The 25,628-nt window shown below is 38.7% G+C and overlaps 3 protein-coding genes and 13 non-coding genes across 19 annotated transcripts in view; 3 read left to right on the top strand and 13 right to left on the bottom strand.

The window, feature by feature from the left end:
• The window catches only part of LOC121952732 (serine/threonine-protein kinase pim-1-like), a 29,129-nt gene extending 10,378 nt beyond the window's left edge, over nucleotides 1-18,751 (top strand). Inside the window, exons 2-10 of one of the 2 annotated variants that reach the window (XM_088088128.1) lie at nucleotides 8,811-8,923; nucleotides 9,932-10,032; nucleotides 16,402-16,680; nucleotides 17,117-17,376; nucleotides 17,467-17,514; nucleotides 17,632-17,850; nucleotides 18,044-18,224; nucleotides 18,341-18,514; nucleotides 18,616-18,751. In XM_088088128.1, coding sequence (XP_087944254.1) covers nucleotides 16,416-16,680; nucleotides 17,117-17,376; nucleotides 17,467-17,514; nucleotides 17,632-17,850; nucleotides 18,044-18,224; nucleotides 18,341-18,514; nucleotides 18,616-18,707 — 1,239 coding nt within the window. In that variant the 5' untranslated portion in view covers nucleotides 8,811-8,923; nucleotides 9,932-10,032; nucleotides 16,402-16,415 and the 3' untranslated portion in view covers nucleotides 18,708-18,751. Of the gene's footprint in view, nucleotides 1-8,810; nucleotides 8,924-9,931; nucleotides 10,033-10,824; nucleotides 11,593-16,401; nucleotides 16,681-17,116; nucleotides 17,377-17,466; nucleotides 17,515-17,631; nucleotides 17,851-18,043; nucleotides 18,225-18,340; nucleotides 18,515-18,615 lie in introns of those variants that run through there. The other variant, XM_088088127.1, reaches the window with a different exon arrangement.
• trnay-gua (transfer RNA tyrosine (anticodon GUA)) lies at nucleotides 21-109 on the bottom strand. Its single transcript is given in 2 exon segments — nucleotides 21-56; nucleotides 73-109. It is a non-coding gene; the product is annotated as a tRNA-Tyr (tRNA).
• trnay-gua (transfer RNA tyrosine (anticodon GUA)) lies at nucleotides 361-449 on the bottom strand. Its single transcript is given in 2 exon segments — nucleotides 361-396; nucleotides 413-449. It is a non-coding gene; the product is annotated as a tRNA-Tyr (tRNA).
• On the bottom strand, nucleotides 1,038-1,126 carry trnay-gua (transfer RNA tyrosine (anticodon GUA)). Its single transcript is given in 2 exon segments — nucleotides 1,038-1,073; nucleotides 1,090-1,126. It is a non-coding gene; the product is annotated as a tRNA-Tyr (tRNA).
• On the bottom strand, nucleotides 1,378-1,466 carry trnay-gua (transfer RNA tyrosine (anticodon GUA)). The gene is given in 2 exon segments: nucleotides 1,378-1,413; nucleotides 1,430-1,466. It is a non-coding gene; the product is annotated as a tRNA-Tyr (tRNA).
• trnay-gua (transfer RNA tyrosine (anticodon GUA)) lies at nucleotides 1,718-1,806 on the bottom strand. The gene is given in 2 exon segments: nucleotides 1,718-1,753; nucleotides 1,770-1,806. It is a non-coding gene; the product is annotated as a tRNA-Tyr (tRNA).
• Nucleotides 2,395-2,483, bottom strand: trnay-gua (transfer RNA tyrosine (anticodon GUA)). Its single transcript is given in 2 exon segments — nucleotides 2,395-2,430; nucleotides 2,447-2,483. It is a non-coding gene; the product is annotated as a tRNA-Tyr (tRNA).
• Nucleotides 3,072-3,160, bottom strand: trnay-gua (transfer RNA tyrosine (anticodon GUA)). Its single transcript is given in 2 exon segments — nucleotides 3,072-3,107; nucleotides 3,124-3,160. It is a non-coding gene; the product is annotated as a tRNA-Tyr (tRNA).
• On the bottom strand, nucleotides 3,412-3,500 carry trnay-gua (transfer RNA tyrosine (anticodon GUA)). The gene is given in 2 exon segments: nucleotides 3,412-3,447; nucleotides 3,464-3,500. It is a non-coding gene; the product is annotated as a tRNA-Tyr (tRNA).
• Nucleotides 3,749-3,837, bottom strand: trnay-gua (transfer RNA tyrosine (anticodon GUA)). The gene is given in 2 exon segments: nucleotides 3,749-3,784; nucleotides 3,801-3,837. It is a non-coding gene; the product is annotated as a tRNA-Tyr (tRNA).
• Nucleotides 4,089-4,177, bottom strand: trnay-gua (transfer RNA tyrosine (anticodon GUA)). Its single transcript is given in 2 exon segments — nucleotides 4,089-4,124; nucleotides 4,141-4,177. It is a non-coding gene; the product is annotated as a tRNA-Tyr (tRNA).
• Nucleotides 4,429-4,517, bottom strand: trnay-gua (transfer RNA tyrosine (anticodon GUA)). Its single transcript is given in 2 exon segments — nucleotides 4,429-4,464; nucleotides 4,481-4,517. It is a non-coding gene; the product is annotated as a tRNA-Tyr (tRNA).
• On the bottom strand, nucleotides 4,769-4,857 carry trnay-gua (transfer RNA tyrosine (anticodon GUA)). Its single transcript is given in 2 exon segments — nucleotides 4,769-4,804; nucleotides 4,821-4,857. It is a non-coding gene; the product is annotated as a tRNA-Tyr (tRNA).
• On the bottom strand, nucleotides 5,878-15,681 carry hepacamb (hepatic and glial cell adhesion molecule b). 3 transcript variants are annotated; one of them, XM_042498680.2, is made up of 7 exons: nucleotides 15,527-15,681; nucleotides 12,415-12,756; nucleotides 9,887-10,168; nucleotides 8,827-8,920; nucleotides 8,666-8,739; nucleotides 8,499-8,572; nucleotides 5,878-7,299 (listed from the first exon to the last, which is right to left on the bottom strand). In XM_042498680.2, the coding sequence occupies exons 1-7, from the start codon at nucleotides 15,609-15,611 to the stop codon at nucleotides 7,150-7,152; spliced, it is 1,101 nt and encodes a 366-aa protein (XP_042354614.2). In that variant the 5' UTR covers nucleotides 15,612-15,681; the 3' UTR covers nucleotides 5,878-7,149. The 3 variants fall into 3 exon arrangements, with proteins under 3 accessions (XP_042354614.2, XP_087944255.1, XP_087944256.1); XM_088088129.1 differs by lacking the exon at nucleotides 15,527-15,681 and having other exon boundaries at nucleotides 12,415-13,101; XM_088088130.1 differs by lacking the exons at nucleotides 8,499-8,572; nucleotides 15,527-15,681 and having other exon boundaries at nucleotides 7,142-7,299; nucleotides 12,415-13,102.
• A 455-nt stretch (nucleotides 18,752-19,206) lies between the features above and the next one.
• On the top strand, nucleotides 19,207-24,536 carry styxl1 (serine/threonine/tyrosine interacting-like 1). Its single transcript, XM_042499880.2, has 8 exons — nucleotides 19,207-19,346; nucleotides 19,448-19,509; nucleotides 19,720-19,819; nucleotides 20,427-20,560; nucleotides 20,637-20,782; nucleotides 21,531-21,634; nucleotides 22,549-22,661; nucleotides 24,388-24,536. The coding sequence occupies exons 1-8, from the start codon at nucleotides 19,244-19,246 to the stop codon at nucleotides 24,517-24,519; spliced, it is 894 nt and encodes a 297-aa protein (XP_042355814.2). The 5' UTR covers nucleotides 19,207-19,243; the 3' UTR covers nucleotides 24,520-24,536.
• Nucleotides 23,591-23,679, top strand: trnay-gua (transfer RNA tyrosine (anticodon GUA)). Its single transcript is given in 2 exon segments — nucleotides 23,591-23,627; nucleotides 23,644-23,679. It is a non-coding gene; the product is annotated as a tRNA-Tyr (tRNA).
• Nucleotides 24,537-25,628: the final 1,092 nt, after the last annotated feature.

Genomic DNA, 25,628 nt, shown 5'->3' with positions numbered 1-25,628 from the left:
ACAGACCATGGAAAAGTCCATCCTTCGAGCCGGAGTTGAACCAGCGACCTAAGGATAACTGCTATTTTCAACCTACAGTCCTCTGCTCTACCAGCTGAGCTATCGAAGGGATGTTTTAGTTTCCTTTGTACAGCTTGTGTATGGATGCTGAAACTGATGCTTCACCAAAGTTTATTCTGGAAATGTACAAAGCATCCGCTTAAAATTGTAGAACTGCACTCGACCACAGAGACGTTGCCGTCAACAAGGGTCAGTGTGTCGCACCAAATCAAGCAATGAAACCTACAATTCTGACAACGACCCCCACTGATATATTTTATCTTCTGAATGCTTTATTGTCACGGACCAATGAAAAGTCCTTCCTTCGAGCCGGAGTTGAACCAGCGACCTAAGGATAACTGCTATTTTCAACCTACAGTCCTCCGCTCTACCAACTGAGCTATCGAAGGGATGCTCTAGTCTCCTTTGTATAGCTAGTGTATGGATGCTGAAACTAATGCTTCACCAAAGTTTATTCTGGAAATATACAAAGCATCCGCTTAAAGTTGTAGAACTGCACTCGACCACAGAGACGTTGCCGTCAACAAGGGTCAGTGTGTCGCACCAAATCAAGCAATGAAACCTACAATTCTGACAACGACCCCCACTGATATATTTTACCTTCTGAATGGTTTGTCATTACAGACCATGGAAAAGTCCATCCTTCGAGCCGGAGTTGAACCAGCGACCTAAGGATAACTGCTATTTTCAACCTACAGTCCTCCGCTCTACCAGCTGAGCTATTGAAGGGATGGTTTAGTTTCCTTTGTATAGCTTGTGTATGGATGCTGAAACTCATGCTTCACCAAAGTTTATTCTGGAAGTTTACAAAGCATCCTCTTAAAACTGTAGAACTGCACTCGACCACAAAGACGTTGCCGTCAACAAGGGTCAGTGTGTCGCACCAAATCAAGGAATGAAATCTACAACTCTGACAACCCCCACTGATATATCTTACCTTCTGAATGGTTTGTCATTACAGACCATGGAAAAGTCCATCCTTCGAGCCGGAGTTGAACCAGCGACTTAAGGATAACTGCTATTTTCAACCTACAGTCCTCCGCTCTACCAACTGAGCTATCGAAGGGATGTTTTAGTTTCCTTTGTATAGCTTGTGTATGGATGCTGAAACTCATGCTTCACCAAAGTTTATTCTGAAGGTTTACAAAGCATCCTCTTAAAACTGTAGAACTGCACTCGACCACAAAGACGTTGCCGTCAACAAGGGTCAGTGTGTCGCACCAAATCAAGCAATGAAACCTACAACTCTGACAACGACCCCCACTGATATATCTTACCTTCTGAATGGTTTATCATTACGGACCATGGAAAAGTCCATCCTTCGAGCCGGAGTTGAACCAGCGACCTAAGGATAACTGCTATTTTCAACCTACAGTCCTCCGCTCTACCAGCTGAGCTATCGAAGGGATGTTTTAGTTTCCTTTGTACAGCTTGTGTATGGATGCTGAAACTCATGCTTCACCAAAGTTTATTCTGGAAGTTTACAAAGCATCCTCTTAAAACTGTAGAACTGCACTCGACCATAAAGATGTTGCCGTCAACAAGGGTCAGTGTGTCGCACCAAATCAAGCAATGAAATCTACAACTCTGACAACGACCCCCACTGATATATCTTACCTTCTGAATGGTTTGTCATTACAGACCATGGAAAAGTCCATCCTTCGAGCCGGAGTTGAACCAGCGACCTAAGGATAACTGCTATTTTCAACCTACAGTCCTCCGCTCTACCAGCTGAGCTATCGAAGGGATGTTTTAGTTTCCTTTGTACAGCTTGTGTATGGATGCTGAAACTCATGCTTCACCAAAGTTTATTCTGGAAGTTTACAAAGCATCCTCTTAAAACTGTAGAACTGCACTCGACCACAAAGACGTTGCCGTCAACAAGGGTCAGTGTGTCGCACCAAATCAAGCAATGAAATCCACAACTCTGACAATGACCCCCACTGATATATCTTACCTTCTGAATGGTTTGTCATTACAGACCATGGAAAAGTCCATCCTTCGAGCCAGAGTTGAACCAGCGACCTAAGGATAAGCGTTTTCAACCTACAGTCCTCCGCTCTACCAACTGAGCTATCGAAGGGATGTTTTAGTTTCCTTTGTACAGCTTGTGTATGGATGCTGAAACTCATGCTTCACCAAAGTTTATTCTGGAAATGTACAAAGCATCCGCTTAAAATTGTAGAACTGCACTCGACCACAAAGACGTTGCCGTCAACAAGGGTCAGTGTGTCGCACCAAATCAAGCAATGAAATCTACAACTCTGACAACGACCCCCACTGATATATCTTACCTTCTGAATGGTTTGTCATTACAGACCATGGAAAAGTCCATCCTTCGAGCCGGAGTTGAACCAGCGACCTAAGGATAACTGCTATTTTCAACCTACAGTCCTCCGCTCTACCAGCTGAGCTATCGAAGGGATGTTTTAGTTTCCTTTGTATAGCTTGTGTATGGATGCTGAAACTGATGCTTCACCAAAGTTTATTCTGGAAGTTTACAAAGCATCCTCTTAAAACTGTAGAACTGCACTCGACCACAAAGACGTTGCCGTCAACAAGGGTCAGTGTGTCGCACCAAATCAAGCAATGAAATCCACAACTCTGACAATGACCCCCACTGATATATCTTACCTTCTGAATGGTTTGTCATTACAGACCATGGAAAAGTCCATCCTTCGAGCCAGAGTTGAACCAGCGACCTAAGGATAAGCGTTTTCAACCTACAGTCCTCCGCTCTACCAACTGAGCTATCGAAGGGATGTTTTAGTTTCCTTTGTACAGCTTGTGTATGGATGCTGAAACTCATGCTTCACCAAAGTTTATTCTGGAAATGTACAAAGCATCCGCTTAAAATTGTAGAACTGCACTCGACCACAAAGACGTTGCCGTCAACAAGGGTCAGTGTGTCGCACCAAATCAAGCAATGAAATCTACAACTCTGACAACGACCCCCACTGATATATCTTACCTTCTGAATGGTTTGTCATTACAGACCATGGAAAAGTCCATCCTTCGAGCCGGAGTTGAACCAGCGACCTAAGGATAACTGCTATTTTCAACCTACAGTCCTCCGCTCTACCAGCTGAGCTATCGAAGGGATGTTTTAGTTTCCTTTGTATAGCTTGTGTATGGATGCTGAAACTGATGCTTCACCAAAGTTTATTCTGGAAGTTTACAAAGCATCCTCTTAAAACTGTAGAACTGCACTCGACCACAAAGACGTTGCCGTCAACAAGGGTCAGTGTGTCGCACCAAATCAAGCAATGAAATCTACAACTCTGACAACGACCCCCACTGATATATCTTACTTTCTGAATGGTTTGTCATTACAGACCATGGAAAAGTCCATCCTTCGAGCCGGAGTTGAACCAGCGACCTAAGGATAACTGCTATTTTCAACCTACAGTCCTCCGCTCTACCAGCTGAGCTATCGAAGGGATGGTTTAGTTTCCTTTGTATAGCTTGTGTATGGATGCTGAAACTCATGCTTCACCAAAGTTTATTCTGGAAGTTTACAAAGCATCCTCTTAAAACTGTAAAACTGCACTTGACCACAAAGACGTTGCCGTCAACAAGGGTCAGTGTGTCGCACCAAATCAAGGAATGAAATCTACAACTCTGACAACCCCCACTGATATATCTTACCTTCTGAATGGTTTGTCATTACAGACCATGGAAAAGTCCATCCTTCGAGCCGGAGTTGAACCAGCGACTTAAGGATAACTGCTATTTTCAACCTACAGTCCTCCGCTCTACCAACTGAGCTATCGAAGGGATGTTTTAGTTTCCTTTGTATAGCTTGTGTATGGATGCTGAAACTCATGCTTCACCAAAGTTTATTCTGAAGGTTTACAAAGCATCCTCTTAAAACTGTAGAACTGCACTCGACCACAAAGACGTTGCCGTCAACAAGGGTCAGTGTGTCGCACCAAATCAAGCAATGAAATCTACAACTCTGACAACGACCCCCACTGATATATCTTACCTTCTGAATGGTTTGCCATTACAGACCATGGAAAAGTCCATCCTTCGAGCCGGAGTTGAACCAGCGACCTAAGGATAACAGCTATTTTCAACCTACAGTCCTCCGCTCTACCAGCTGAGCTATCGAAGGGATGTTTTAGTTTCCTTTGTATAGCTTGTGTATGGATGCTGAAACTCATGCTTCACCAAAGTTTATTCTGGAAGTTTACAAAGCATCCTCTTAAAACTGTAGAACTGCACTCGACCATAAAGATGTTGCCGTCAACAAGGGTCAGTGTGTCGCACCAAATCAAGCAATGAAATCTACAACTCTGACAACGACCCCCACTGATATATCTTACCTTCTGAATGGTTTGTCATTACAGACCATGGAAAAGTCCATCCTTCGAGCTGGAGTTGAACCAGCGACCTAAGGATAACTGCTATTTTCAACCTACAGTCCTCCGCTCTACCAGCTGAGCTATCGAAGGGATGTTTTAGTTTCCTTTGTACAGCTTGTGTATGGATGCTGAAACTGATGCGTCACCAAAGTTTATTCTGGAAATGTACAAAGCATCTGCTTAAAGTTGTAGAACTGCACTCGACCACAACGACGTTGCCGTCAACAAGGGTCAGTGTGTCGCACCAAATCAAGCAATGAAATCTACAACTCTGACAACGACCCCCACTGATATATCTTACCTTCTGAATGCTTTATTGTCACGGACCAATGAAAAGTCCATCCTTCGAGCCGGAGTTGAACCAGCGACCTAAGGATAACTGCTATTTTCAACCTACAGTCCTCCGCTCTACCAGCTGAGCTATCGAAGGGATGCTTTAGTCTCCTTTGTATAGCTTGTGTATGGATGCTGAAACTCATGCTTCACCAAAGTTTATTCTGGAAATGTACAAAGCATCCTCTTAAAATTGTAGAACTGCACCCGACCACAAAGACGTTGCCGTCAACAAGGGTCAGTGTGTCGCACCAAATAAAGCAATGAAACCTACAATTCTGACAACGAGGCCCACTGACACATTTTACCTTCTAAATGGTTTATCATTACGGACCATGGAAAAGTCCATCCTTCGAGCCGGAGTTGAACCAGTGACCTAAGGATAACTGCTATTTTCAACCTACAGTCCTCCGCTCTACCAACTGAGCTATTGAAGGGATGCTTTAGTCTCCTTTGTATAGCTTGTGTATGGATGCTGAAACTGATGCTTCACCAAAGTTTATTCTGGAAATGTACAAAGCATCCACTTAAAATTTTAGAACTGCACTCGACCACAGAGACGTTGCCGTCAACAAGGGTCAATGTGTCGCACCAAACAAGCAATGAAACCTACAACTCTGACAACGACCCCCACTGATATATCTTACCTTCTGAATGCTTTATCATCACGGACCATGGAAAAGTCCATCCTTCGAGCCGGAGTTGAACCAGCGACCTAAGGATAACTACTGTTTTCAGCCTACAGTCCTCCGCTCTCACAACTGATCTTTGAAAAGGGATGTGCATTCTTCTTGTTTTCAGCAATTGCATGGATACTAAAACTGATGCTTCACCAAACTTTATATACAACATTAAAACGCACATGCTAACAATTGTTTTCTTGATAACCAAACGGCTGGTTTTACATGGGTCATTGTGTCAGACCAATGAAGCAATGTAAACAACAGTTCTGACAACGAGGCCAATTGACATGTTTCACTTTTTGAATGAGCTGTCCTTTGCCACCAATGAAAATTCTGTCCTTTGAGCCAGAGTTGAACCAGTGACCTAAGGATAACTGCTATATTCAACCTACAGTCATCTGCTCTACCAACTGAGCCATTGAAGGGACTCTTTTTTATAGGTTTTTCATTGATTCTGAAACTGATGCATTGCAACCTACAGCTCTCACAATGAGGTTCATTGGTATATTTTACCTTTTGAATGGTTTTGTCAAAAAGTAGTCTTGGTCTTTTGTGGTAGTATTTACTGCGGAGCCCAGGGGATGAGGGGATTGATAATGTCTTTCAAGAAAAAAAAAGAAAAAGAAAAAAAAATCACTAAGAAATTTTGAGGTCAGCAACTAAGAGTTTCTTTCTCATAAAAGTATAAAACCACACACCATCGCCAGAGCTCAGGCACACCTCACACACAAGCTGACTGCTGCCAATTCGTCCACTGGCCCTGTCTACTTGTCTCCTCTGGTCTAATGTTAGGTATAATAAAAGCATGCTCATTTGTGACCAACTTTAAGTTTAGTTCTCTTGTTAATTGAGTCGTTGACAAGTAAGCATTGGCATTCAGATTGTTTTTAATTGTGAGAAATAAAACCTTTTCCATCAGTATAAGTCAAGATGCACAGCATAAAGAATAAAACACATAAAGACTCAAGGAGCGCAGTGGAAATACACAAGAAATTGATTTTTATTAAAGTTTGTATAAAATTTAAATACCATAGCTTTTTCACCAAAATGGCTTCACCTGTCTTCTCAATTAAAATGCTCTTAAATCATGTAGTATAACTGAAATAGTAATGTACAAACTGCTGTATTTCATTTCAACACTACAGAAAAGATCACACACAATACTGTAAATGAGAAATAGAGTAGCATGTCTGAAGGTGATTTTTTTCTGGTTTAACTTTAGTTTTAAGTTATTTCAAAATAAACAACAAATCCCATCTAGTGTGGTGGTGAATTTGAAGTGACAATAAAACGTAACTTAAGTATCTTTATCGCAAGACAGTTTGATTCTTGCGTCTCATAGAACCTGCCTCAGCTTCATGTAGACGCCATGCCAATTCCTAAGGTTTGTAATTTGTAATTCCAGTAACCAACAACAGTGGTGGTTAGTGGTGGATCCCAAAACCTGCCTGATGTCTCACTGCCTTCATATTCCTCTACAGGCTGTGTTGTTAACATCCAACACAACTTGTGTTCAATTTCCAGTTTACTTCAATAAAAGAAATTATATCAATAGGCAGTGATGACATTACTGTAAAACCCCAGAAAACGGTTTTGAATTCTTTCAAGGAACTCCGTGTGGATGTGAAGAAAGTTGCTTTCCAGAGTCAGAATGACACTCTGAACTCACACCTGCTGCGACGTGGAGAGTTTGAATCGATCAGCCCTCAGGTATACCTGTAGGAGGAGCGGGCAGGGGACCCATTAGAATGGGTCAGACAACCAGTGTACTTGGGGGAGCTGTTGTAGCTCGGTGGGTTGTCAAGTTCAGTGGGAGATCCAATACTGTTGCTGGATGAGTCATCCATGGAGGGATCCTGCAAAACAAGATGGCTTCAGCTCAAATCATTTCTCTGCTAACATTTACCCTGTCAAATAAAAGTCATGTAGTAAAATAGAATTTACACAGTAGAACAGGCATATAGGCTCCCTGATAAGAGCGCTCACTGGCGTCAGTGAAAGCCAATTGGTTTAAAGCACTGCAGTGACTGTTAGTTTACTTTGATAGATTTGAGACATCATTAACTAGCAGCTGTTAAGTGAGTAGAGGAGTTGCACTGTTAAGTTACTGACTTCTGCAGTAGAAGTGACAGATGATCAAGTTTTCAGGAACTGCTTGTTGTTTATTGTGTGTGGACATGCAGCTATTTTTGATTTTATTTGATTGTATTTGTTCTTGAAGTGTCTAACCCTCATGGGTTAACAAAACACAAAAATGTGATTGCTGGCATCAAATATTTCTTTTACAGAATTGCTCTTCCAAGTTTGACCAAAAAAACCTGCTAAAGGTTTCCTTCCTGAAGCACCACTCAAGTCATCCAGCCAAAGAAATCAACTTCAATGGATGTTACTTTTTAAGAAGTACATCCCTTTTGGTCTTATAGACAGGGCAGCAAAACAAGAAAAAAATCTCATTCTCAATTTCACTTAGCTTTGCACAACAAACAGGACAAACTTGCTGGTCTCAGGCACTAATGATAGTTTTTCCTAGCGTAAAGTTGCACGTAGGGATCGATGTCTTTTTTTTTTTTTTTTTTTTTACAATTTACGGTTAAGTTTAATATATTGGCATAAAGGGAATATAGTACTCATTACTATGTTTTTATTAGTTTATAATTACCCAAAACTAAAAATTTATGTTTTCAATGAACTTAGAATGAGCAGTTTATATCTAAATATAGCGTGGGTCCTTTTCCACAAAGTTTACCATGTTGTTCCACAGTAGCCCAGAAAGAACAAGCCAAACGCTGGCTCTATAAAAAGTCATTTGCATTCATGGTTTTTCATGGCGGTCAGTTGCAGTCTCCAACCTCACCACAAGAAGCCACTAAACCCTACACACTTGACCTTTAAATTACACTTTATTTTTTTTACTGTCCACTCTCAGAACAAACTTTAAATTTTTAGCCCCACTATAAATAACCATGTTTAAGCCTCTAGAGGACATTAGCATTGCTTCAGATTTTTACCTTAATCACAGAGTGTAATAAGATCATAGTGGTAATGAGAGAGATACCTTTTGCTGGAGGATGTAAAGTGAAGTTACAGCATTTACTCCATTGTGCTCTGTAAATTTTGGAAGCACACCATCTGTGGTGAAACACAAAATTGGATTGTCATTCGCCTAAATTCTCACTTTTTGTACTGTCAGTGGAACATTAATTCAGTGTAACAAAACTATACCTGTGTGATTGACTGGTGGGTGATCAGATTGATCATAAAACCTGGAGAGAGGCTTTCTAGCGGGATGTCTTGACCTAAAAAAGATATAGATAGATAAATATGATGCATTAACATTATGTTACAGTGTTTGTTTATTTGCATTCAGGATCTACACTTCTCACTTTTTGGAAGGTGTCCAGCAGGCACATACTGTTACCAAGGTGATGAGGAGGAAGATGCCTCCAGTGGACAGGATGATGTAGAGGGAACTTCTTCCTGGTAGGATATGCACAATAATAATGAATCAACATTAACATTACCAGAACAACACAGGAACAATATACATTGCCATCTGATCTTATAATATCAGGCTGTCACAAGCATGGGTCTCTTATTTATGAATAGATGCACATTTCCTTTTGCACGGTGATATGATTGGTGGGTGTAATACAGTGGAAAGAAAATAGTTTATTTATGAAACTGCTCACAACATGTTCTGTGGATTATTTTGAGTAACCAGGCCATGATTTCTGAAAAGAGACATAGCTCTCTACAGCCAATATCTCCAACATTTCTCACAACAGAACAACTGAGATTGAAAAATTGCACTAAAAATAAGAACAAAAATATGAATTTTTGATTTGTGGATAAACTCTCACTCTAACCTGCTGCATATGTCACTATGTCAAACATGATGTGTTTAATCCTTTGCAACCTGAGCAACCTGGCTTTCTTTCAAAAACATGGGAAGAAGGCAATGAGCAACAAAGAAGTAATGACCCAAAAAATTGGCAAGATTTTAGTAAAAAGTACAAGAAAATTACATGAAAATAAGTTGGTGGATTTTTTTAAGAAAGAAAGTTTAAAAACAAACAAGAAAATGTACCTGGAAATATGCTTTAAAAATATGATAATTTTAAGATAATTTGTATCTGTAATTATGATAATTAAACACATTGTTTTCCCAAGCTTTTTTTCTGTAGATATTTTTTCCCTAGCTTTTTAAAAATAATTTCCTAAAACCATTAATTTCTTGCAATCTGTGAAACATTTCTCACCAAGTTGCAAACTGCCTTTCCCCTCATGTTTTTGTAAAGAAATCAAACCAATTTTTTCAGGGTTCAAAGGTCTAACACTTGTTAAAGGCAATGGAAAGCAGAACAAGAAAGTGATGTTGCCCCAGGTTACAAAGGGTAAACTGTTGTTGGTGTTGCAGTTGTTAACTCAGTCAGTATCACTTACTGTAGACAGTCAGTCTGATCGGCATGCTTGTCATGTTGCCCACAGGATTCTCCACTGTGCAGCTGTAGGTATCATCATCTGCCATCAGCACCCGTGTGATGGTCAGCAGCTTCTGGTCAGGTGACAACATGAACCTCGTCATATTGGTGAGTGGCTTTCCACCTTTGAACCACCTGTATGTAGTCCTGGTTCCGTTGTCATGGGAGCAGTTGAGGATGACGTTTTCACTGAGCTCCAGTACTGATGAACTCTCCATGTGGATATAGGGCCTGGATATAGACTCTAGATATAGGTGACAGTACATACAATCGTTTTTAAAATTTAGAAAAAAAAGACCATTAAACATACTATTCTCCATCTTTAATGCAGTATATGTGGTGAACCTGGAGCAAAAAAATACAACATTGCAAAAAATAGAGCAATTGCAGAAAAGACATGTAGATGCACATGCCTAAAATCATTCTTTTATTAAGGTCTTAATTCTGATTAAATTATTGTCTTCTAATTTTCCATTGTGGTTCTCCAGGCTCATCTGTTTGTACCCTTAACTATTTAAAATATTTAATCTTGTAGTATCACAATAGTTTGTGTTTTGGCCACTCTGAGGCAGCGAAACAAACTAGACAACCTGATGAGAATCAGACAGAGGTCTACATAAAGACTGTGGCAAATATCGCAGAAAAAGAACCAAGTCGTTGTTTTACAAGTCAAAAATAAATTTCAAGACTTGACATTTAGATTCCAAGCCTGAAACAAATGGGAAATTTGGGGAATTTAAGAAAAGTATACTGTTTTAATAAACAGTATAATTGTATTTGTGTATTTTTTATTTTAAACACTACAATGTCAATCATGTTTTGGAAAATTCAAGACATTTGACTGATGGAACATTGACATCGATGTATAGTAGATGGGTCTTAAAAGCCATGAAATCTAGGACATCACTTGGCATGAGATTACATTCTCAGCAGTAGCGTTGGAAGAAAATATTCTCCCTGACAAAGTTTGGCTCCTGTGGAACGTTGTTGCTCCCTCCTACTCTTTTTCGGGATACAGGTGACCTTCACACAGGCCTCTATGTGGGCAGGGTTGATGCCATTCTTTCAGTATTACATGCACCAATCGGCTGCAGCATATCATGAGGTATTTCCCATTTAAATGTGTCCCTGTTGAACAGATTAGATGTGAACATAAGGCACAGGAGGTCTAAATACATGGGGTGTTTAGAGCACAACAACCACTACCACAATTGCTGACAACAAATAAATGTTCCCCATATATAGAAGAGTGACCCAGAACACGAGAGATACAACTAAAGATTAGACTAAAGTTTGCAGCAGCATCTCTACCACCTGCTGTGCTTTGTTTGTCAGCTGATAGACATTCATCATCATAACTACCGCCTCATATGCAATAGCTACACCTAGTGCAGTATGCCAGCATGCAGCGATTGACACATGGAGGTCAATGACCTCATGTTGTATCCAACGTAACTCCGCCCACCTACAACCTGAGCAGAAGCCTAATCAGCCAAAGTGAAAACACCTGTGTGGATGTGTGTTGTCTTTAAATCTGTCAAGCTGCCTGGCTGTCTCTCAAAGTTTGGATAAAGTTTTTCATTTCAGTATTTTTTTTTAAATGTCTGTTTGCTGTGCCACTCTGAGCCAAAAGTGACTAAATTACTGATTCACTCTTGATGGAGCAAGGTAGGCAGCTTTCTCCTCTGTCCATCTGTATTCCCACTTAACCAAAGGTGAAATGATGAGGCAGTAGCATACATACCTCTCTATTATTATCCATCGCGGTAATCTGGGGTCTCACTTTGAGGAGACAGGGCTTCAACTAACAAATATCATATATCTTATATCATGGGATTCTATGGACCCAGAGCGTTTTTCATTTTTTTCTGTAAGCATGAGGAGTAATCTGCAGCTCATAGAGCAGCATGATGACCTCATAAATTCCTCCAGGTCTACTTTTTGACTTTTTGTTATTTTAACAGCCCATTATTCAAGAGTCAGTGTTTTAAGGACTTGGGACTTGAATTGGACTTGATTCTAAGTCAAAGACAGTCATATGTTTTCTATGACACTGGTTTAGAGGAATAGGTGTGACTTTAGTATCACACTAAAGGTATATTGTGCAGAATCTAGCGGATATTGTTTATAAACAGCATCAGTGGTAAAAGTGAAAGGCCAACCCAGATTCACTCTCCTTCGCAATATTTGCCTTTTTTCCGGCATTGAGTCTGCAGTTTTTCATAACTTCCTCTTGCATGCGTGCTGCTCATGGTCTTGCACCTGCTCACTAACTTATTGCTAAAGAAACGTTCTGAATGCAGTAAGAGGAAAATTAGAAAATAGAGGCAGAAGACAGTCTCTGCAGATAAATACACTGCCTCACACTTCATACGTAATGATTGAGAGGGTTTTCTTTTCAATACACTGTTTTGCTTCTTTTTTTTTTTGAAAAATTGTGGGAGACAGATTTTTAATCTTATAATTGTACAGTAAAACTCATCCTCATACCATCCACAGTGAGTGTGATGCTGCCCTCTCCTGTAAAGGTGTCATCTGTGATGGAGATTTCCACATCATACGTTCCATCATCAGGCATTCTGAGGTTGTGGAGAAGCAGAGTCCCATTCTCAAATACCAGGATGCGGTCACGATATTCAGGCCTCAGAGTCCCAATGATGTCAGTTCCAATCGACTGGACGACAGTGACAGACTTTTCCCTTTTGAGCTGCCACTTGATGACCGGCAGGTCGGGGCTGAAGCTGTTGTAGCGAACTGACAGCAGGGCCTCTCCCCCTACTGTGCCTCTTATTAGAGTGTTGGGGATGGTCATGTTCACTGCCAGGACCCCACCTGCAGAAAGACACAGAAGAGTTTTCTGCCCTAGATGTTTCTTTTTTATGTCCACCCAGAACATAGCACTTGATACCATAGTGAGACCGTCCACAATACGTAGAACCTGGGCATTTGTCCATGCCAATAAAAACATGAAAGTAGCAGAGTATTTTTATATTTTTTCATGAAGTGGTAGAACGCAACTTGGACATAACTATGCCTCTGGTAAAGTAGGCTGTGGCAGTATGCAGCCTCAATAGTAATGACTGCAATCTGCCATAAAACAACAAGATGTAACTATGCACAATTGTGAAAGCAACATGAATTCAACCACTGTAAATTAATACAGAAAAAAAAATCACCAGGTGTTTGACATAAAAAAAAATGTTAGGGGCTATTTATACAGCAGTTTGACACAGTCGTGTCTTTAACTGTCATACTGAGTATCGTAAATCTGCAGGAACAGTCATCTTTATTTCAGCTTGACTCAAAGTTCTAATACAACCCCAGACACAATATTAAATTGGACAATTCTGCAAACCTGTGTATTTTTTTAAAATAAAAAACAACAATTAAAAGAACAAAAAACAAACATTCATTCTCAATTCTTTGTTTACTGCGTTAAAAATCAGACAAGCCACACACCCATCCAACTGACGAGGCATGATAATATCGGCATATATTTGCCTTAAATTGAAACATCTGTATCAGCCAACATGCTGACTTCTGCCTATATCACACACTGATATATATATTTTCAATAATTTAAGTGTGCATGTACAAAACATCAATCCTAAGTTTCAGTATTTTTCTTATTTTGCACAATAATTGAATATTACATACATTGAAGAACATTGTATTTTATGTCTCCAAATGCTTGTGGACCATCATGATAAGAGTATGCATCATATAATATTAACTACACCGCAGGTTAGAATTGATGATCACCAAAATTAGATTGGGATTATCGTCCAAATTAGTCGATTTCATATTAGCAAATCAGATATCAGCAAAAAATCCAATATCGTGCATCCCTACTTCCGATCTCCACATTCTGCCTTGGTACATAGAGGACACACCACTTCCTGCATTGACAATGAATGGCGGCATTGGACATAAGTAAATTGTGTACAGTGGAATCATCCCATTTGAATGTTATTTTGAGGAATGCCACTCTTCTTTGGCTTTATGAACAATCAACAGTTGTTATACGCAGGCGTGACGTAAACAGTCATCATTACTCACTCTACATGTCAGTTTTATTGTTTTTTCATCTACAGTGACTGATTACAGTAGTTAGCTGAAGGCTAGTGTGGGCATCCCGCCCCATCTCTGATGTATACTGGAACCAGTTTGCATGGAAGATACGCATTACCATGGGAACAGCTGTCAGTCCTCGGGATGGGCCAGCATGAGCCAACAAAAGTGGGGATTGTTTGTTCAAATTTCCTTCTTGGCAGTTCATGAAAAGAACGCTGGGAGCAGTCCAGATGCCATGCTAGCGTTGCAGAAACAGAGCAGCTCAGTGACTCTGCTGCTAGCCACAACAATAGCAGGACAGTGATGAGACACAGCCACAGCTGAAAATAACTGAACATCTGAAAACACTGGTTCTGAGTCAGCCTCTGGGTACAATTACAGTATTACTTACAAAGAGTGGGCACAAGACTGTAAAAGCACCCACACAGTCTAAAGCAATCAAATACCAGAACAACAAATACCATCTTTGTGATGTCTTTGATGCTGCAATATTACAGCACAGTCTCACAGAGAAATGGACAAGACCCCTTAAAAACGCATTACTAGTTTACATGTAATCAAATTACAAATGAAAGGAAGTAGTATACAAAGTGTTATATATATATATATATATATATATACAACATAGTTTATTTGTGTTTATGGTTGTTTTATATGATTTATTTGAATATTTTTAAATTTTATTTTCAAACATAAATAAGTTTATATTTAAAATATAATATTAATTCTATTGCTTTGCAGCTTCTTTGCTGTGCAGGAATGGCTTCTTTTGGTCTATCTTTCTCCTTTTAATCTTTATTGCCCAATTTAAAGTATTTGTTGGAAAAGTCATCAAATACAGTAAGTTACATTACTTTGATTAAGTTATGTAATTGGTTATATTACTTCTCACATGTTTAACTATAGTTTGTAACCTCTTACATGTAAAAGGTAACCTCCTTAACACTGTTCACTGGTGGTCAATTAATGTATTAAAATAACATGCTGGCAAAACGTAAACTTATGTACATCGGGTACATAAAGTACTTTGCGTAGTTAAGTAAGGTCTGAAAAGTCACATTATTATTTTGACGTTGGTTTGATCCAACAGCACTCCTCCAGCCCACCATTTGCAGGCGTTCTCACTCTTTATACGTAATTTGTGTGTCTATCACAACAAGTGATCCTCACTGACTTTGCATTTTCTTCCAGACCCAAGCTAGTATTGTGAAAGCACAGTAAAAGTAAATTACACTAAAAATATGAGTGTTTATTCCATAATCTACTGGGAGGACACTCTAGATCGAACAACACTGCATTAGAAATTCAAAACTTCAATTTGTAATTATTTGATCCCCATACTGACCCCAACACACAAACAAACAAAAGCTGCATTTTATGAATCAGCTGTTAAACTTTATCTTTGCAAAATCTGTCAAACACCATGCATCAACATGCAAGTAAAACATTAGATCATTAGGAAAACCTATGTGAACTGTTTATATCAGCAAATTTCAAAGCAAATTATAAAGTAGAAAATGCAACATACCTGAATTGAAGGAACCGAGACACACGAGCAATAAAATCTGGGAAATAATTTGAGGTTTTGCAGGAGCCTCCTTCTCTGCCTTCATCTTGGGTCTCAAGCTTTGTTTTCCTCCCAGACAACCAGCATGATTTGCGACTCTGGGCAGGACGGAGAACACAGTCATTCATTCAGACTCTGCCGGGACTGAGTACATGTTGTTCTCAAAAGCCAGTGTAGAAGCAGGACAAAAGTGTGTGTGTGACTGGATGTCCACTTTGTATGTTCAGTTAGCATAATGTTTTTATTGAAACAATAACTGATACATTCATAAACAGACCAGAAGCTTTAATGCTGTCTGCATCAGTGCTCATCACCCCACAATATCGGTGCATTAGTGTTGTTTAAACCTGGTTATCTTTCAGCCTTACCGGTGGTGGAGTTTAACTTGTGAAGTATAAGTGGCTCCAGAGGAGGCCATGGTGTAATAAGAAAAGAAGATTAACCACTGGGAAATGAATGTCCTCGGCAAATATAATGGCAAACAGACCATAGGACTTGGATATTTGTAGTGTATAAGCTGATATGTTAGTCCAATGTTATGATTATGTGAATAGTTAATTATCTTTTAATTATCGTTTTCTTCATGAATTCAAGATAACACAGCATGACTTACTGACTCACAAAGGTCATTTTGTGGGTTAAGTATTCTTCAAATGATCTGACTTATTCATATAAAGTAGACTTATTAGATTATTAGAGCAATTCAGAGAAAGTACCTCAAAATAGATCTCTGATTCCTGCTGTTCTGTTTCCCTCACTGTGAGATGATGAAAAAACTGTCATACAGATAGTTAATTCTGAATAAATTGTTCAACTGTGCTTTTCCTCGTTTATAGAGCGAAATGGGAGCATGTCAGAGGAGAAAAGAGAGACGGCAAAGGATGGCCTGACTAGGGGGATGAAAAGGAAGGCCAATCCTGAAAAGGCGACCCTCAGAAAACATATTAGGGTCTCTGAAAGTGAAAACACCTCAAGTGAGAGGGTCGGAGTTAAAAAACTCAAAAGGAAGGTCAGAGAAGATGGAGAGGGACCACTGAAGAAAAAGGTTAAGAGAAGACTTGACCTTCTCAAATATGACCGGGAGTCGGCTTCCTCCTCACCGGACACTGGCAAAGGTAGGCTTTTCATGTGAAGCTCATCACCATCGTTTTACTGAACACAAAGTTTAGACAGTAGTGGAAACCTTTGAGGTAAAAATACCAGAGTGTAGAAATACTCTGTCACAAGTAAAAGTCCTGCATTTAAAATGTATTATTGTTTATCATGATAATTACATTACAGTGTTTATTTTGCATTTTAATCTTAATCTGTTAAGTAACTAAGGGTATCAAATAAATATATAATAATCCCTTTGAATTGTAGTGCGATAGAAATATAAATAAGCAGAAAATGGAATTACCCAATTTGTACTTTCTCGTACTTACTTACTTGTACTTTATAATTAACTGGAAGAATGATGACCTGTTTTGTCATTTAGTTTGGAGAACTGTTTGTCCACGTTAGTGATTGTCAACAAGCAGATGTTCTCCCGTGTTTATTCCTCATCTCCAGAAAACTGCAACACATCTGTGGAGGATGTGAGCAAGAGAAGGCGTAAGAGGAAGGCTGCCGCTGATGGAGAGGGACCCACATGTAATAAGACAATCCTGATGCCAGAAGAAGTAAAAGATGAAGCCAGAGAGCTAAAAACAGAAGATCTGTTGGTAGATGCCCAAACAGCATATGAGGCCAAATATCAGCAAGAGCACCAGCTGGGTGAAGGAGGCTGTGGATCAGTGTTTGCCGGCTACCGGAAAGAAGATAATTTACCAGTAAGTGCTACTAACATTCTCATTCAGACACATATACACACACAGTATGGGCAGGAAGTGCTAACAGAAGTTCTGTTTTTTTTCTCATAGGTGGCCGTCAAACACATCCCAAAGGACAAGGTCTTTTGTAAACATGTGGTGAGCGAGCATCACCTTAAATCTGCTGTTTTTAACGCTGCACTCTATTACTGACCAGTATACAGTGAATGAATGATGGCTCTCTCGCTCAATCTCTCTTTCTTTGTGATGTTTCAGGATAAGAATGGAAAGGAGATATCGGTGGAGGTCGCCATAATGTTAAAACTGGCAGCCGGATCAAGTGGGTCAGTGGGGACGTCAGCACCTGTGTCCCTACTAGACTGGTATGATCTGGGCCAGGAGCTAATCCTAGTACTGGAGAGACCAGTTCCCTCCAATGACCTCACCGAATATATTGAGTTAAATGGCGGCTCTCTCCAAGAAGAAGAGGCCAGGGTAAGCTACTGGAGGGTCCGTGTGAATATATTTGTGTTTAAGCCTTTTACAGCAACTTAATGACAAATCATCAGCATTTTTGAGCATTTTAGCACGTATTGGCTTGAGAATAGTTTTACAATCTTTGTATTTTGAAGTTAAAAAAAGTTGAACCTCCACTCTGATACCTCATCTCTTTCTTTGTGTCTCTCAGATAATCCTTAAGCAGCTCGTTGATGCAGCACTCGATCTTGAGGGTCAGCACATCTTCCACCGGGACATCAAGTCTGAAAACATCCTCATCGAGACCGGCTCGGATGTCCCACGTGTGCGCATCATTGACTTTGGACTGAGCTGCTTCGTTAAGAAAAGGTCTTCTTATCACATCTTTTATGGTAAGAATCAAGCTTCTACTGCTGCTCTTCACTAACTTACCCATATGGGATTTTTACATTAAAGCAAAGCTGCAGCTCCTCATGCTCACCATCTTATTATTATGTCTGTAATCTAGGCACCTCTTCCTACACCCCTCCAGAGTGGCACAGACGCTTTACCTACAGGGCCGGCCCCACCACGGTGTGGCAGCTCGGAGCTGTGCTGTATGAGACGCTTCATCGGTGTACTGCTTTTGAGACCACAAAGTTTCTTGAAAAGCAGCAGACAATCAGCAATAAGCTGTCTGAGCGTAAGAAATACACACACACACACACACCAACAGAGTCAAATCTGTTCATTTTAGTCACATTCCCATGCATCGCCTTCACCTCTCATCTGCTTTTTCTCCAGATTGCCAAGATTTCTTGCAAATGTGTTTGAAGGAAGACCCCAAGCAGCGTCTTACCCTGGAGGAGCTACAGCTTCACCCATGGCTCAGATAACCCCAAAATATTAAACTGAAAGGCACTACATTGTCACATTTGAGGGTTGGAATTTTTTAAAAAATATTTATGCATGAAAAATGACTTGACGTTTATCAAAATTGTGGATTGATTAGTCAGTTCAGTTGCCTAATTGTTGTGTGTGAAAACCTCAAAAAGCTGTTTGTTATAAATAAGAGGAAACTGCCAGTCAGACTCAACATGACTGCAGAAATGAAACAGTTAATCAATGATAAATCAAATATAACTAAAACTTTTTCATCTTCATGTGTGGATAAACAGCAAGTCATTTACATGGTCAAGAAATTGATTCTTGTGACTTTAAGACTCTACATCATCACCAACCACCAATGAGGGAAAGCGCTGAGTCGCTTAGCAACAAAACCTAAACAAACAGCAACTATGCTCCTTGAAGGCATCTTAGAAAGTTAGACCAGGTGCTTATTTGTAAGATGCTATGTTCTTCCTAAAAGGTCAATCTATTTATCATGTTCATCTACTCTTGATATTTGTTTCTGGCCACTTTTTTCCCTTCAATGGCTGAAATAATTATATTTGAGCCACTTGAGCTCTACAATCTGCTCAACCAGTGCTGCCGAGTGTCGAGGCTGGCAGAGATCAACTACCTCTGTTTGGTTGGTAAGATACGGGATGGATTTTCTTGAATGATCTGTTTTAATTAAATTTAACTGTAGTTGTAACTTCCTTATATATTTTTATATTGTTTGTCTCTTTTCTAGATGCTCGTGAAACTCAGGATTACACAACGAGTCACATCATAACAGCCAAAAATGTCAAAGTGGTACGGATGTCATTTTGTCCACATTTTTGCGATTCATGCCTGTGTGTGTCAGGAAAATGAACTGAGCGTACCAAAAGTAAAAGTACTCGTCTTGCAGGAAGGCAAATTGAAAGACATGCCTTGCAATGCAACTCAGTTTCTTGGTTCCTTTATTCTCTGGGTTTAGTTTGTTTAATCAAATATCAAAACTTTCTGGTTGATTCTTTCCAGGATTCAGAGGGCACATTCCTCCTGCCAGAGGCTGTGGAGGTTGACAGTATGCAGCATGTGGTGGTTTATGACAACAACACAAGCAATTTACTGGAACAAGGTAATTGGTTTCATGGGTCGTGCTCCTTTTCTGAGACAGGGGGAGCTAGTAGTTCCCTTCAGATGAGATGTTGTATTACTGATGGATTAAAAAAAAAAATTAAGGATGTATAGCTATTGCTCAGGATTTTTTTTCAAAAAAGATCTGTCCAGCGAATCTAAGTGTCAGTAGAAAATTACTGGAAATACTGTTTTCTTATGATTCACTCGGCTTATGATGAATCTCTTTGATTATGTTCATAGAGCATGCATCTCGGGAGGTTTTTAACATGCTGTTAGGCAATGTGTTTTAATAAATTTAGTCATTGATTTGAGCTATGACAAATAAATAATAATAAAAAAAAGGTATGTGAAGACCATTGTTAGTTAGGTGATTTCTATGTTGAGATTTTTTATCTATTGAAATGGACAAAAAACATCATGAAGTATCCTAATAAAAAAATGAAAATAATTTATGGTTAGAAATCCACCATTACAATTTTTTTTAATCTTTTGCTATTTGGACTATAATTGGGTTCTGAACGGGTTAACGAAATGCTCCCCTTATTGATTTTAGCCACACAGGTATTAATTGATGTTTATCAGTTGGCTTCTGGCTGTGATTGCAGGCAGAGCAGCTGAATGTGCTCGGGCTTTAGCTAAAGTGAGCCTCTCTCCAGTCCACGTGGTGAGAGGAGGCTTTCAGAGGTTCTCAGGTCTGTACCCTTTTTTAAGGACTGAGAAAATCATCTATACCATCACGGTAAGACACCCGATACACCCGATGGCTCAAATTGGTGCTTGTAAATACAATTTAATATATTTGTGGACTGTCACAGGAGCTGGAAAACCTGAAGAGTTATCCAGTGGAGATCATAGCAGGACTGCTGTACATGGGTGACCAGAAACAAAGCATGGACTCCAGCGTCCCCAAAGACCTGAAAATCAGCGCTGTCATCAGCATCTCACAGAGGGACACTCTGGAGTAAGACAGGCCTGCATGTTTAAAATGTCATGCACTGTAAAAAAAATAATAAATCAATAAATCTGTTGCTTATATGGAAAAAAAATGGCAGCTGTGGTTGCCAGAATAATTCTGTAAAAAATACAGTGAAGATGTAAACAACTTTACAAAACAACACGTAAATTTAACAGTTTAAAACTGTTGGAATAGCAGCATTTTTAAACTGTTAAATTTACACTGCCAGTTAATAAAATGTATGCAATACCATCACAAATTACATTATGTGTAAAAACCCTCCAATTAAATTAATAATTTAAAATCAACATATTAGAAAATCATAATTATTTGTCTTTCAACTTCAAATAGCTGGTAAATAGCATGTAAAATAACTCTTTTGTCAATGTCCTAACATTTATACCATTTTTAAATGTTTTTTTTAAAGAGTTTAAAGAGTTCAAGTTTAAGAAATGTTCAAATGTAACACTCAGATACTTTAAATCCACTGTAAAGTTTTAAAAAAAACTACTGTAATCTGTAAATTCTGCACAGAAATATCATTAATTCAGCATATTCTTACTTTAAAATTAACCATTTTGTTTGGTTCGGTGCTTTGCAAAATATTACTAAATTTAACACTGTTTCATTGTTTTTCTATTTAAAGTTTTATGATGTCTGGTTTTATAGCACTCTGCTTTTAATTTTAGCAACATTTTTTAGAGAAAGCTCTGAATGTTGTGTATTGAGTTTGTTCTTATTGTGATTCTTTTAGACCTAAATCCATTCAGGGGAACCAGAGCGTCCTGCACATCCCTGCGGCCGACTCAGTGGCGTCTGATTTATATTCAAGTTTTGAGAGGATTTGTAGTTTTATTGGTAAGTTGTACCTTATTTAATAAGCTGTTTTAAGTTCTTACAAATATTGGTAGTCTCATATATAGAAACAGGAAGCACATGAATTGTTGGCATCAAGGTTGCACTCACTGTAGCCTGCAATGATGAAGATTACTAATCTAAATTTAAAATGCTGTAGTGCATCGCAGTTCAGATTAACGACCGACTGCACATGTATTTCCAAGCTCAAACTGTGTGATATTAACTGCATATCATTCATAAAATTCAGACTTGTTGTGTGAATTTAAATATGGAGATATTACTTTCTTGTACAATTGGTGTCACAGCTGTGAAACAAGATAGATTATTAAGATAAAATTATCAGAAAAAAGGAAAAGACGCAGATATTTGTGCCATCAGGTGCTGATTTTAAAGATTTATAATCTGAATATGTTAAATGTCAATCTGAATTTGTTTGTAAAAATTTAACACTGGAATCTGGGAATTTGTAAAGGCAACAAAAAAAGAAAGTAGATGTTGCACTGATTTGGGTATTTTAATTCAAAATTAGAGCTGAGCAGATTTTTAACACAGGACCACAAAACTTAAAAACAACTAAAATATATGGGTGAAAAATGCAAATAAAAAAATCCTTTCTTGTTTTATTTTTTAAAAATCACAGGTCTCTGTAGGTTTAAGCTGAATTTAAAGAACTGACTATAAAGTGCATTTTGTCGCTACAATTTGAATTCATAAACTCTACAGTCAGAGGTCATTTAGAGGGTTTCATTAACAAGTTTTTTTAAATTATTATTTTATGATGAAAGGAGTTACATGCAGTAGATATGATCGCCTTTTTATTGTGTGTGTGTGTCTAATTCACCATAAATATCGCTTATGTTGAATGGATTGAGTTTTTTGGTAACTGAAATAGCCATCCATCTTCTTGTTTTCAGGTACACACATCAACATGGGCTCTCGTGTCCTGATCGTCTCCAGGCAGGGCAGAAGCCGCTGCAGTGCTGTCGTCATTGCCTTTCTTATGCACCACCTTAAATACACACTAAAGGCAAGTGGGGTTCATTCGTTTTGGTGTCAGTGTGCGCAGAATGCAGCAGTGCTGTGCAAAATGTTGTAGTATAGTTACAATGTAATCTCAAGATGATAACAAGTAATAAGTTAGCAGTTACACTCTGCTGAGAGTGTCTTAAAACTTTTATGTTTTTGTTCCACATCAGAATAAGAAAAAGAAGTTTTCAAAGCCCTGGACATTCAACAGCATGAACAAAACTGTAAAAAAGAGCATTTACGGTTTCTACTTCTTCCAGTCTACGTGCTAAGCAAAGCTTACCGAGTCCTCGCTCCAGCTCCGCTGTTATATTGAGTGTAGTTTTTCTCTGATGATTTTAGTTTAAGGAGGTGATTTGTAGATTTTCTCATGTATGTTATAATGTTCAGTCTTTTCAAAATCAGCTTTGGCTAAGCGTCAGTTTCAGTATTCATGAAGATGCTGAACAATTTCGATCAGCTTGTTCCTTTTGTTAGCTCATTTAGCAGAGGGGAGAACTGCAGATTGATAAGTTGCAGTTATCCTTAGGTTGCTGGTTCAACTCCAGCTCAAAAAAAAGAAAACTGATGTGAATGGACCTTGTTTTCAAAGCTGTCGGTTATATTGCTTGATTTCGTCAAAAGAATGTTTATAAAACACATAATCCTGTTTACTGAGTGGTGTTGTTCTGACACAAATATCTTTTTTTCATATTTTTTTAAGTAGCACCATTCAGTAAATACAGATATGTTGCTTGTGCAGAAAAGCTATGAAATTGTCTGAAGTCTGGAGTAATTTTAAGCAGTTGCCTCACAATTTTGTCATGAATGTGCCAGTGTTAAAGGAGCATATGTAATCTAAGACACGTGACTCTTTGTGATGTGTAATCTTTACAAAATCACCTTCATTTCAGCATCTATGTAGTGGCAGAACGAAGGCATCACTTCATCCCTTCGATAGCTCAGCTAGTAGAGCGGAGGACTGTAGGTTGATAGTAGCAGTAATCCTTAGGTCGCTGGTTCAATTCCGGCTCGAAGGATGGATTTTTGTTGGTGTCCACTCACTGATTGTGTAAAAGGAAAATATGTGAATGGGCCGTGTTTTCAGAGCCGCGGTTTACACTGCTTGATTCCACTAGTCAAAAGAAAGCAATGAAAGATACGTTATAGGCCCCACCACCTCTCTTACAAAGAGCATGACACACAAATGGTGGCTGTGCCTTTCTTTTGTCGTTTTTATTCTCTTTGTAGTCAGTGTGTGTGTGTATGTGTGTGTTTGTGGATTTGTGTCTCCATGTGGTTGTTTTGTAATTACCTCTTTGTGGTCTTTTGTGTTTTTTTGGGGTCATTCTGAATCTTTTCCTGGCCGGGACATGTTAATTTTAGTGCCATTTTGCAGGTGAAGTCCAGGAAAGCCCTGACAATTTGGGCCCCTGTGACTGATAGGCCTGTTCAGTAATCCATCGCATGCTCACAGGATTAGTTGGACATCTTGGGAAATATACTTATTTGCATATTTGCCAAGAGTTAGTTCACAAAATTGATAATATTTTAATGTCAGACTGCAATATAAATCTTATCATCTAAGTCCCGGCAGCAAAGGGAATAAGTGTATTTCCCCTATCGTTAAACTACTCGTTTAACACACAGGCATAAATTTAATATTGATAATAGAAATAAAGCAGGCTACCATGAGAAATAATATAACATTTATAATACATAACACTATGGGTGTGCCTTCTTTTCAGGATGCCTGGAGGTACGTGCTCAAATGTAAACCTAACATGAGGCCAAACACAGGTTTTCTGCAGCAGCTGTCTGACTGGGAGCTTCACATTACAGGATCAAAAGTGACCAATATCTCTGAACCTAATTTTTAATAAATGAACCAACAATGTAGACAATTTTGTAATGCTGTTTTTACAGTTTAAAAAGGTGAAATTGATGTAAAAATTGTAAGGGGGTGTGTTTGACACACTTCTGTGACATTGTTTACCTTAAATACCTGTAATATCATTCACATAATCTGTACATAAACATCTATGAGGGAAGGTCAGCTCAAAATTATATATATATATATATATATATATATATATATATATATATATATATATATATATATATATATATATATATATATAAAGAAGAAATAAGTGAAGACTATGAGGGACTTAAAAAAAACATTAAACTGTGGAGATAAACAGTTAATAATAAAAGTTATTTATGTAAATGTCATTAGTTGTAGTTCAGTCCTTACGTGGATCTGCCAGAGGTGCTAACAATATTAGAGATGACAGGTTCCTCTCTCCAGAGTTACATAACATCAGCTCTAAAAATACAGGCCACATGCCAAGTGGTGAGAATATTTTGTCCTGAAATTTTCCTCACAAAGAACAAAGCGCCCTCTTTGCAGAGAATACACCAAACAGCCTATGTCACTGTAATTGCTGTGTTTTATAACAGTTCATGTTAATATATGTAAGGGATAATGGTGCTTCTCTCAGGGCAAAATATTTTCAAGACACACAAGCGGCTGTTTAAAGGTCCTGGTGCTGATTGGCTGAATCAACGGGACATCTGATTGGACCAACCAGTAGCGAATAAGCACGTCCACCGCGCACGACTCACGCACTCACGCAGAGGAATGATCGTGAAGTTTTGTAAAATGCGTCACTTTTAGCCGCAATAAAATCGGACATTGTACGTGGCCTTCAAAATAAAAGCACAAAAGGTGTAATCCTTTAGATGTTATTAGATCGAACTGCAAGATAGTTGATTTAACTCATTACATTTAACTCAGATCCGTTAAATCACAACAACATATATGGAGAATGTAACAGGCTACTGTTAATATAGATTATTTTGTTAAAAAATTAAATTATAACACTAGTTACAAGTGATAAAAAGGGTCAAATGCCATTTTATTACAATGTAACCAAAATATGTAACATCACATGGAAATACAGTTTAATAAATAGGGAAAAATTAA

The sequence above is a fragment of the Plectropomus leopardus genome, chromosome 15, assembly GCF_026936395.1.
Source record: "Plectropomus leopardus strain MGB_pleo_1.0 chromosome 15, ASM2693639v1, whole genome shotgun sequence".
In the NCBI taxonomy this organism is placed as follows: domain Eukaryota; kingdom Metazoa; phylum Chordata; class Actinopteri; order Perciformes; family Serranidae; genus Plectropomus; species Plectropomus leopardus.
The sequence above is the reverse complement of the archived record's forward strand: the minus strand, read 5'-3'. Positions and strand labels throughout refer to the sequence as shown.

Coding starts and splice junctions, on each gene's coding strand:
- hepacamb (XM_088088129.1), bottom strand. CDS start 12,892: ATGTTTTTATTGGCATGGACAAATGCCCAGGTTCTACGTATTGTGGAC. Junction 10,169..12,414: donor CATCACACTCACTGTGGATG/GTATGAGGATGA, acceptor ACCTATATCTAG/AGTCTATATCCAGGCCCTAT. Junction 8,740..8,826: donor TGCTGGACACCTTCCAAAAA/GTGAGAAGTGTA, acceptor TATCTTTTTTAG/GTCAAGACATCCCGCTAGAA.
- styxl1 (XM_042499880.2), top strand. CDS start 19,244: ATGGCTGAAATAATTATATTTGAGCCACTTGAGCTCTACAATCTGCTC. Junction 19,510..19,719: donor CAGCCAAAAATGTCAAAGTG/GTACGGATGTCA, acceptor GATTCTTTCCAG/GATTCAGAGGGCACATTCCT. Junction 22,662..24,387: donor ACCTTAAATACACACTAAAG/GCAAGTGGGGTT, acceptor CCTTCTTTTCAG/GATGCCTGGAGGTACGTGCT.